The sequence below is a fragment of the Vitis vinifera genome, chromosome 13, assembly GCF_030704535.1.
Source record: "Vitis vinifera cultivar Pinot Noir 40024 chromosome 13, ASM3070453v1".
NCBI classification, from domain to species: Eukaryota; Viridiplantae; Streptophyta; class Magnoliopsida; order Vitales; family Vitaceae; genus Vitis; species Vitis vinifera.
The window spans coordinates 6,199,843-6,211,016 of NC_081817.1; the positions used below are offsets into that span (position 1 = coordinate 6,199,843).

The following is an 11,174-nucleotide window of genomic DNA, read 5'->3' on the forward strand; positions in this document are numbered from 1 at the left end:
ATTATATCATATCTCATATATTAAATTTTTTTATAGACTCATTTTGTAAAATAAATTTTTTATTATAAATTAAATTTATAATTAAAGAAAACTAAAAAAATATGTATAAAATAATATTAATATATGATATATATAAATTATTTTTATATATTAAATAAAATAATATAAAAATATATATTTATAAAATTTAAATATTTTAATCATAAATATGAGAAAATTTTTATTTTTTATTTTAAAATATTAAAAATAATATATATTTTATATATTTTTTTTATTCATATTTCCACCGAAGTCCTGCCGACCTCCACTTTGAAGAGATGTGAAGTGATGGTTTTCAAAGTGTGATGATTGCCACTTTCTTTAAGTCGTGGACTTTCTATGTCCATATATTTGTTGTAGGATTATTTGGACAAAAAAAGTCTTTTAACTTTTAAATATTAACAAAATTACTAGAATTGCTAAACAAATATAAAAGCCTTTATTAAGTTTAAAAACTAAAAACTAAAAATAAAAGCCTCAAAGCTAATCCAAACAAGGCTTATAACAGCAATGGCATTTTTAGTAATCCAGCTTAAAATTGTAGGATTAAGTTGGATGAGATTGAGGCCAATTTGGGCGGTTGCCTTGACAACCTTGTGTCAGAGTTGTGAACAATCTTTAAAAGATTTAAATTGCTGAATAGGATTAAGATAAAGGAATTATTCTCTAAAGCACTTTAGAGTAAAAAGAATTTAAAGTGGTGTAGGTTTTTCCTTGGCTGATTCTAATTTCCACCCAGCCTTTGATATCAAATACTTGAGGCTTTTGAGTTCCTGGTATCTAATTCCATGTTCAGTAGCATGCAATACCTATCCAAGTTTCAGGGGAATTCAGCATATTCCTTTCAGATAAGTGGAAAGTGACTTATTTACGAATAACCATTGATTCCGTAAGAAGAATTTATTATATATACTATTCTGATCTTAAAAATAGACATCCGTTTTTCCAATTCGAAAACAATATGTCAATTTGATGATTTAGAATAAATTTTTAGCTAATTTTATCAAACAATATTAATAATTAAATTCTAAATTTTAAGTTAACAACTTAAATATAATTTAATTTAAAATTAACTTAAATCATTAAATAATAAATATTAAATTTTACCAAATATTCCCTTAACAATAATTTAGCTTAAAATTAATTTAAGTAATAAGTATTAAGTTTTACCAAATGCCTACTTAGTTTTTCGTTCCCAACCACAAGCATTTGTATGCATGCAAAGAGCATTGATGCACAGCATTTGAAGTGTGAGAATGACCTTGTCAATATTCTAGCCTATAAGGTAGCAACCTCCTTAGAGGGTCACATAGATCCTAAAAAACTAGTCATACACCATTGTCTGCACCTTGAAACATTGATACATCAATGACAAAAGAGAGATGGCAACTACATTTTTCATTTGAAGAAAAGAACCATTCAGATTGTTCATCTTTTCCAGTTGCAAGAGCAACAGCAGTGAACAACCTCTATAGTTTTTTTCTGTAAAGAGACATTGACATCCCAAAGGAATACTATTGTTCCCAGAGCATTTTGTAGCTGAGGCATTTTACAATCTAAAATGTGCAGAGCACAAAGCACTATGACTAAGAACCCAGACCTCTAACTGAGCCATTAATCATGAAGCAGGCCAGGAACAAAAGCAACAGTTAGGCGCTTCCCTCACCAACTTCTTCCAGATCTAACTGTGACTGGCTAGGTTTGAAGGCGAGCTTGGGTGATAATGACATTGGCACCCAAGATTTAAGCTAATAGAAAACATTTAATATGGTAGCCTCAGAATGAAAGTAATACACAAAAACAAATGCAAGATTTCCATTTATATGTATTCTATCTAAAGTTTATTAAGAAAATATACAAATTGATTTTATTTTTTTTATTTTTTTTCTAAATGGAACTGTAACAAAATACCTTCAAATGATGTACTACATGGCACATTCATTTTCAATCATTTCACGAACCTCGTTAACAACAAAATATGCCTTGTGTCCTCCAATTACCTCGGCTTGCTTCTTGCTGTCCTTCCACAGCTGTTTGTTACACAGTTTGTTTCCATTATTTGGGTGGATCAAATGGTAGATTTCTCAAAGACAAGCAATGCAATAGAATTTACCTGTATAGTCGGCATCTTCTGCTCGGGTTCCCCATGTTCACATACATGGAAATGTAATTAAAAAAGGTCAGTGACCATTTCTGCAAATAAGTATATAAAATGCAACAACAAAGTTCCATAGGGTTCATAGCAGCAAATCAATCCCATAGTTGTATGATTAAAAAAGGACAAAGGAAACAAAAGCTTTAGTGTGTCCACGGATATACCACCTTTTCATTCCCCCCACCAATCTGACCATAAACTTCTTAAAATGATGCCTAAGCTGAATCACTAAAAGTTAAATGCACTTTTCTATATGGTTGCCCAATAAAAAGGTGGCCTCAGGTTCTCATCAATTTTTCTAACCAGGCAACCAGAAACCTATTTGTTGTGATTTTTAATTATTTTTAACTTTAGTGCATTGTTCCTAGCTTTTATTTGTTGGGTTCACTGCAACAAGGAGAGATATCATGGGCTCAAATGCTAATCTGCCTGAATTCAACCTATTGACAGCTTGAGTAAAATGACCATTGCGTAAGGACCACAAGAGGTTTCCATAAAGCTGCATTTTTTTAGAGGACATTCATTCCTTGTGGCATTCAATAAAAAATAAACTTCACAAGGGTTGCACTTATTTGGTTAAGTAATTAAAGACGACTCGATTTTTTCATGAACAACCAACTGGTGTTTCCAACCCAAAAATTATTAAATCAGAAAGTGACTTAAATAAGTTGTGTCTAATAGAAGCAAATGCAAACACACCACGTGTACTCAAAGCTCACACGAGTTGTATCAACTTCTAACAACTAACAAGTAGCCATAAGAGAGAAATTAACGCTGTTAATTCAAATACCATGTATTTATATAGGATTACAAAAGGCTACTATCCACAAGAAAATTTCAACTCGTGTTGCCATAGTTCCTCCTTGGAGCTGTTGTTGCTTTATACAGTAAATGTTACAGGAGGTAACAACTTTTTTCCCTTTTTTTTTTCTCTTCTCTCTCTCCCTCTTTCCTTTTTTTGAGGAATCCAAAAGGAGATAATTTGTGAAAGTTGTAGTGCTTATAATTCATGTAAGATCAGAGGGAAATTCACTAGGTAACAAAATACTGTCCTGAGCATCGCTACACATTTTGGACACATTAAAAAGAATTAATAAGGGTGAAACATGTGGAAGTTTACAGGGGGAGCAACTCTGCAACCATTAATATACAACCAAGCAATAGTTGAAGAATCAGAAACTAGGCAGCAAAATGAACATCTGTATAATAGAAAACATTGGGAGTCATAAGAAACTTACAGTGACTGCGGCACGAGCAACAAGCTTGTGTGGAACTGTATTGACATCAACACAGTAAAATCGCAATCTACATCAAAGCATATTAAAAAAAATATATTCTAAATAACTGAATCACTAAGCCAGATTGCAAAACACAATACAAGAAATATGACATAGGTGCAATGAACTCACTCAATATTATTTTGCAGCTTTTTGGTATTGAAAATACCCCATTTTACACATTTTTCCATACCAATTAGGAAGCAGGAGAGAAAATGGCATAGGAAATGAAACACAATCAAAATAATACAAGAAATATGACATGTGCAATAAGAAATCTTTTGAGAACCATATTGGGGAAAATGAGGGAGCTATAAGTATGTACACGAGTAAACTAAAAGTGAATATTTTTTTTCCCTTATGGATGAAGACTGAATTTCGTATGAATGCTCCAAACATTTGCAATTTGAAAGGAAATCACCCCCCTTTTGATCATCTAAACCATTTGAGATCCCATTTTTTGCCTTTTATGGTGCACAAAGCTTCAATATTTCCACAAACACTAATGCAGTAGTGTGATTAATTAATAAGTATACTGCCAAGCATATCTTTGAAGATTGGTTATTTAGACAGTGATACTCCACATTGGGCTGGCCAACATGGGGAGAAATGCTTTTTATCAAGTAATATATTGTTTTGAATTTATAGAACCACAAAATCTAGGGTATTCCAGAAATAAACCCCAAAATTCTATCACATCGTAGAAAAATTGGGAAGTAGCTTAATGCTGTACCTTAAAATTTTGAACTATCGTTGCCCATGTTTGAAGAATACAGATAAGAAAGTACATTTGACACCTCCAACCAAGAGTGGAACTTCAATTTTGATGGTTTTTGAAAGTGGAAAGATAATGAGCAACTTGATAAGGTATGTTGACTAAATCATCAGGGCAAACATCAAGATAGAATTTATATTTAACATTGACAAGGTGAAAACCATTGTTGCAGAGTGGATGGTTCAGATACAGTAAAATGAGATTATAAGAATGCAAAATTTTTATTCAAAATAATTTTTTACTTTTTATTTTTGAAAAGAAAAAGGAAATTATTTATTCAAAATAATAGTGGTCAGATAAAAGAAGAAATTCTAGAACCTGCTGGAGAGCTCCCTTGCCATTGCCAGAGATCAGGATAATTTAGCAAAATTTTTAATGTGTGGAAACAAACAAGCTTCCAGAAAGCTATGGCTATACTACAATAACACAACCCAAGGACCTAATGAAGGAATAACAATCAGTTCAGTTAGATGGTTAGAAGAGAGAGTCATATCCAACCTTGGATAGTATTCAGCTGCCAATTTCTCCAATTTGGGTTTCAAATATATACATTTTCTGCACCAGGTTGCCATCCTACAAACCCAAATAACTTTACTTAAGAACCCAACTTCATGTAAGCTTCTCTTAAGATAAAATGAAAAAGTATATAAGCTTTAAAAATTACATGTATTCCTTAATTATATAAACTTAATGCTATCATGGAAAGCAGTTTATCATACATCAAAAGAATGAAGAAATTTTATCTGTACTTTAATCACAACCACTCCCAGGATGAAGGAAAATAATTGAGGTGAAATTAAGGTCATGAGTTCATCCCTAAAGGTCATCAGGTTTCATATAGAATGTTAAGGGATCAGCTTGAAGAAAAGAATAGAGAACATGATGGATCTGATATATAAGTGTAGTAAATTACATGTACTAAAACTAGAAAGATTTTATATTTTTACCATTTAATTAATTAATTCTATGCAAATCAAACTGAAATTTTTATGATGATTTTCAGCAAAAAATAAAAATAAAAAATCTAATATTGTTGAAAATCATAAAATGGAGCAGATTTTTAGTAATATCTCTGTACTAACACCATCTTTCTCCCATATGTATCCATCATAGCACTTGGTGGAAGTTTGTTGTCAATTCAACTCATTTGTATCCTCACCTGTTGAATCATTAATCCTTTCATCCATATATACACCATTAGATTTTTACTTGAAACATGATCAATAACTTCATAATTTTTTTGCTCTCTTTTTGTTTGTGTCTATGTGGGATGATGGGGAGTCAAGAATTTGGCAGAACTTTGTGTCAACACCCATAAAGAAAGGAATATATTTGTATGGCTAAATATTAAGGAATGATCATAAATATAGAATATGAAAGGGGATGAAGAGTTGGCTAATCACTTGCTCCTTCACTTTTCTAAGGCGAAAATCCTATGATAGTCTTTGTTTGGAGTGACTTGGGTGATGCACTCCTTTGTAAATGGAAATCTTCTGAGTTAACATGGTTCTTTTGTGGGGAAGAAGATAAAGAAAGCTAGGAGGGTGGCTCCTCTGTGCTTGTTTTGGACATTCTGGAAGGAAGAAATAGGATGCCATTCAAAGATATAGAACAGTGGAATCGAGCAATCAAAGCTTTCTTTATGTGTATCTTTTTGGATTGGGTTAGAGTGTATTGGCTTTGTAAATTGGTTGAGTTCGAAGTAAGGAGGTTGTTTTTTGGTTTTCTTTCTTCTTTTTTGCTTGTCTATTAGGCACTATTTATGTACATTTCACTCTTTTCAAGTGCTTTTAATATATTTTCTATGTATAAAAAGAAAAAAATGAATGATTGAAATATCCATGCTATCACTTTTCTATTGCTTTTAGTGATCAAATCCCACATTCATTTAAAATCTATCACTTCTACTAAAAATATATCAAGTAGTAATTTTAGATATTGTAAACATAGCCAATTCATTACCACTCCTAGTGATTAAATCCTACATTCATTTAAAATATTTTGATGGGAGCTACAAACTAAAGAGTAGAGGGAAGCTAATATAAGAAAACTAATTTGCACATAAGGTTTGTTGAGCCTCTACTGATTAGTTAACTACATTTCTCTAGAATTATAAAAACACAAGCCCTTTTTTAATAAGGGATCCAAATTTCAAAGATAGTAATTATTAAGGCATTAACTCTTGTGGCATTGACATGTGTCTTATGTACATTAGTGACGCCCCTTTCCAAAGTGGTCAAGAAGGTCTTGACACATACTTAAAGAGTATTATTGTTCTAGCAAGCATCCATTTTTAACCATCAAGCCGCAACCCTTAAGTACTAGGTGTAGGGACCTCTCCCCCTAATGACACGTGGCGCGCTTTGATATCCGAAGTATCTCCATCCGGACTCCCCAAAGAAGGACATGTGGCACGCATTGCTATCCGGATAAAACTCCATCTGGACTCCCCAAGAGGACATGTGGCGCGTTCCCCTATCCGGACTCCCTCAGGGAGAAGCACACGTCACTCGCGAATGTCACGTCCGGACGATAACATATCTTATCCGGATCATTGACTGAAGTGAACAAGTCTTGCTACATCGTTCCGACAGTCTGCCACAGCCCACGATCCGCCGCCTGTAAAGCGAAAGGACAGGAGTGGTAGCAGGTCACCTCCCACGATCCACTGCCTGCAGAGTGAAATGACAGGAATGATGGCAAGTCACCTCCCAAGATCTCTGACAGCCGCCCACAGGGTGATGATGGTCCTGCCACCACCTTGGAGTCATCATGACGAGCCAAAAAGTCCTCCCATCATTAAAGAGGAAGGACGAGCTTCTGACACTATATAAAGGAACTTTCACACAAGGAATAAGGTAAGCTTGCTATACCTAGTAAAAGGCCAACTGCTTAATCTCTCTAGACATGGCTGACAAAACCATCGAAGAGGGTGTCCGGACACCTTGTCCGGACATCTTTTGCAGGGACGACTGAACCAGAAATCTATCTTGGTTGAAAGCGTGCGTCCACCTGGCAGGTACGTGGATCATCGGGACGCAAGGCCTCAACACTAGGTACTCAATAGTAGAAAGATCGAGTCCAATGCCAAGATGCATCAAGTCCATATAGAATCTTCTTAGCCCTAATCAAATCCTTTCTTTAGCATAGTTCCTAGGTGACTTCCACCATCTTATGGGTAAACAAAAAGCTTAGGCCTCCACCTATGGAATTAACACCTACGCTAGGGCACCAACCTCCCACCCCATACTAATAAGATGGAACCACAGAGACCACGGGCACACACGTCATCATTCCAATGGCCCCAAGACCATGGAACTTCTGACACCAGGAGTAGGGCGATGGTATAACCCACATGTGACTATGTGCTAGTCTGCATGCCATGGGACTTGTCAACAGAGCATATAAGGAAATTGCTAGCAGGTTCATGTATTAAAATAGGACATGAAGGGATAACTCATCCTAGTGCAACACAAGGCTGTTGCAGAACTGCCATAAAGTGGTCAACTATGCATGAGCACCCAAGCCAATGCTGGGACAAGCCATTACTGGTAGTTCAGTTACAAGGTAAGCCACCTGATCTTGAGGTCAGAAGACTGTTATTATGAAATTTTTTAGGAGACAACCTAACTTCGGAATGAGATCCTTCCAGAACTCCCGGATTATCCTTTGACAAAACACAGAGAGCAGTTATAACCATCTAGCCTAAGGCTAGATGAGGTACCCAAAGTCAAAGACAACAACTATGGTTGAGTTAATACCGTCAAAGGGTAAGGGCAAAAATATCTTGAGGTAACTTGTCTAATGCCCTAGATGCCTTCCTTTTCGGGTTTTTCCCAGTCTGCTCGTTTGAAACTCTATTCCAGACGCATCCAGCCTACTTTGCAGGTACTCTGAAACAGCATGATTTGATGGAGTATGGATTTAGGTGACTCATCCAACACTTGTTGGAGCTCAAGTATCCAAGTCCCTATCGATAAGCTCCGTCCTTGGGACTCGAAAACTCAAGCTGCAGCAAGCATCAGTATTAGGCTATGCTTGGTTCCTAAGAGTACTGAGAAAATTAAACAAAAAGAAAAAACAAAAAAAAAGCTAAAAAATATGATTTTGTTATGTTTAGTTTGATGGTAAAAAATACCAAAATATATATAATTAAAATTAAATAAAAATGTCTACAGTATTAAATTATTTAATCTTTAAATCGAAGAAAAAAAAGAATTTAATAAAAATAATTTATTGATTTTATTTTAAATCTATTTTTTATTTTCTCTGCTTCTACCCTTCCCTCCCTTTTTCCCTCAAATTTTCCAGAATCAAACACAGCCTAAACCCTTTGAGTGAGTGTCCTCTTACACAAATGGAGCTGCATGAAAGTGAAGTCCACCTATGGTACATGGCCAACGTGTGATGAACTCGGCAATCAAATTGGAGAGGATTCTAAATCTACTTCAAAATTTTGAAACACCCAAAACCGAAATGCTCCGAATTCAAGCAACCCAAATGCCAACAATCAACAAATTAAACAAAAGCAGAAAATCCCGTCAATGGCCATATGCAATACACATACCAAACAATGGCCACGGATTCTTCAAGCTGCTGGGCCTCGCCAAGAATGCGATCGAACTGGGTATCACTAGAAATGGGCTTAAGTTCAACCGACACCGGCGAATCATCCAGGTCCTGCAAAGGCCCTTCTTGGTTCCAAGCTGCTAATGCCCAGACCTTCCCTCCACTTACACCAATTTTCTGGGGAAAATTCAAAGATTTTCTTGGAAAATCAGATATCGAGAGGCCTGGAATGGAGAACTGCTGAAGAATTCTCGAGGAACCACGTGGGGTTGTGGGTAGGAGGGGAGTGAGAGAAGGGTAAAATCGAAAAGTGTCAGACATGATGAAGAGAAGAAAAGGCTGAAGTTGCAGAGGAGTTTGTGGGGTCTGTTCAATTGCAACCCTACAAGAACCTTTGAGTCTTTGACGGAGGATTGGAGGACGAGGAGGATGGATCTGTGCCTCCTGCGCAGGTTAGCTGCGGTGGGTCCAGTTCTGTTTGGACTTTGGGTGACGAAATGGGTGGAGTTATGCCCCTTGTGCTTTCGTCATACGTCGTAGATTTTCTTTCTCGGTTTGGCATTTTTCATTTGGACATGTTTGAATATTGAAATTGTTGTCTCCTTCGGATTTTAAAGGGGAGGAAATTGTTAATGCATACAGTCACTGTCTGTTATAAACATCTATCCATTTTATCCTTTTGTTTTATATATATATATATATATGAAATGTGTAATTTTTTTTTTCTTCAACCTCTTCATAATCATTCATTCAAAACCCTAATCCTATTTTTTCTTTCAATTTCTTTTTGTTTTCCCAATATTTTCAAAACTAAATCAATAATTAATCAAGGAAAGTTACCCGATCATGGTTCATTGGTTGAACTAATGATTAAATCGTGATCAAATCGACGATTGAATCATGGTGAAACCAATTAAATCACGATCAAACTGATGATAACATTTTCTTAATTCATTGAGTTTTTTCACAAATTTTCTTTTACCAATAAAAGTCATCATATATCATATTTCTAACACTATATAATATGATATTTTTTCATTAATATAAATCAACAAAACATTTACCAAAACATTATTATATGGCACACATTAATTACAATGATTAAATTATCAAAGATTTGTTACCACATTATTCATAATACAAATATCAACTATAATACTTAAACAGTTACCCAAAATATAAGATATTGATATTTAAATGTTCTCGAAGAGTTATTTATATTAATAAATATAAATATCATTGTAGACCCCGCATTTCGGCTCATGCTTTTCCTACTCGATGACGAGCTCGATTTTTATTTAAAAAATGATTTTTATTCATTAAAAATCTGACTTGGAGTCGTCACTTATTTTTGTTTTATTTTTAAAGGGGTAAACAAAATAAGAAAGAAAACTCTAAGTATGACTCCTTATTTTATAAAAGGCGGTTTGTGAAAAACCGGATCGGGTTCGGGAGTCAGGTTACTTATTGGGAAGGTACGGTATGGACCGTATCACCCTTTTAAGTCCCTAAAGTCGGGTCTCTACTAATAGAATGAAGCTGACGTGGTCATCGACAAGAAAAACAATGAACATTCAGATTGATCGTGCACAATATGAGGATCAGAATATGCGTACAGAATGATCAAAACAAGAATGAGCGCGTACCTGGACCTCCAGTCACGAATGCGCTATCATGAAACAGAATTAGTGAACAATGGATATGGAATATAACTCATGCATATCGGAGTGCAAAACTAAAATCAAGCAAAATACATTAAGTACAACAGTTGACAATAAAAAAGGATCAAACATAGGGCCCCCACCAAAGCCCCAATCATTGTTCATGAATTAATCTTACAAATTCCGTGTTTTACAATTATGAAGAATTCATTATTACTTATGTAAAATCAAGAAAATCAAAAACTTATTTAGGAACCGAAATGGGATTAAAACTATTCGAGTGAAAACTGGATTCTTGGAGTTTATTTGAAAATTGGAGTATTTGGAATTAGATTTAAAAGATTAGAGCTCCGGTAATTAAATTGAAATTTGTCAAAGAAGATGAGAAATGAACTTTAGGAAATTGATCTGCGAGAATATGGATTTTGAAAGTTGAATTTGTAATAATAGTAATTATAAGAAATGAACTTTGAGAAATCGGACTGCGAGAATATAGATTTTAAAAGTTGAATTAATAATAATAACAATGATAAGAAATGAACTTTGAGAAATTAAACTGCCGAGAATAGTAATGATAAGAAATGAATTTTGAGAAATTAAACTGCGAGAATATAGATTTTGAAAGTTGAATTAATAATAATAATAATAATAAGATTTTGAAAGTTGAATTAGTAATAATAATAATAAGATTTTGAAAG

The 11,174-nt window shown here is 34.4% G+C and overlaps 1 protein-coding gene across 2 annotated transcripts; it reads right to left on the reverse strand.

Annotated features, from left to right (window-relative positions):
• Nucleotides 1–1,288: 1,288 nt before the first annotated feature.
• Nucleotides 1,289–9,395, reverse strand: LOC100247940 (thioredoxin-like 3-2, chloroplastic). 2 transcript variants are annotated; one of them, XM_002273431.5, is made up of 6 exons: nt 8,814–9,393; nt 4,745–4,819; nt 3,433–3,499; nt 2,153–2,170; nt 2,001–2,069; nt 1,289–1,787 (listed from the first exon to the last, which is right to left on the reverse strand). In XM_002273431.5, the coding sequence occupies exons 1-6, from the start codon at nt 9,134–9,136 to the stop codon at nt 1,689–1,691; spliced, it is 651 nt and encodes a 216-aa protein (XP_002273467.3). In that variant the 5' UTR covers nt 9,137–9,393; the 3' UTR covers nt 1,289–1,688. The 2 variants fall into 2 exon arrangements, with proteins under 2 accessions (XP_002273467.3, XP_059598202.1); XM_059742219.1 differs by having other exon boundaries at nt 1,682–1,787; nt 1,951–2,069; nt 8,814–9,395.
• Between the last annotated feature and the right edge of the window lie 1,779 nt (nt 9,396–11,174).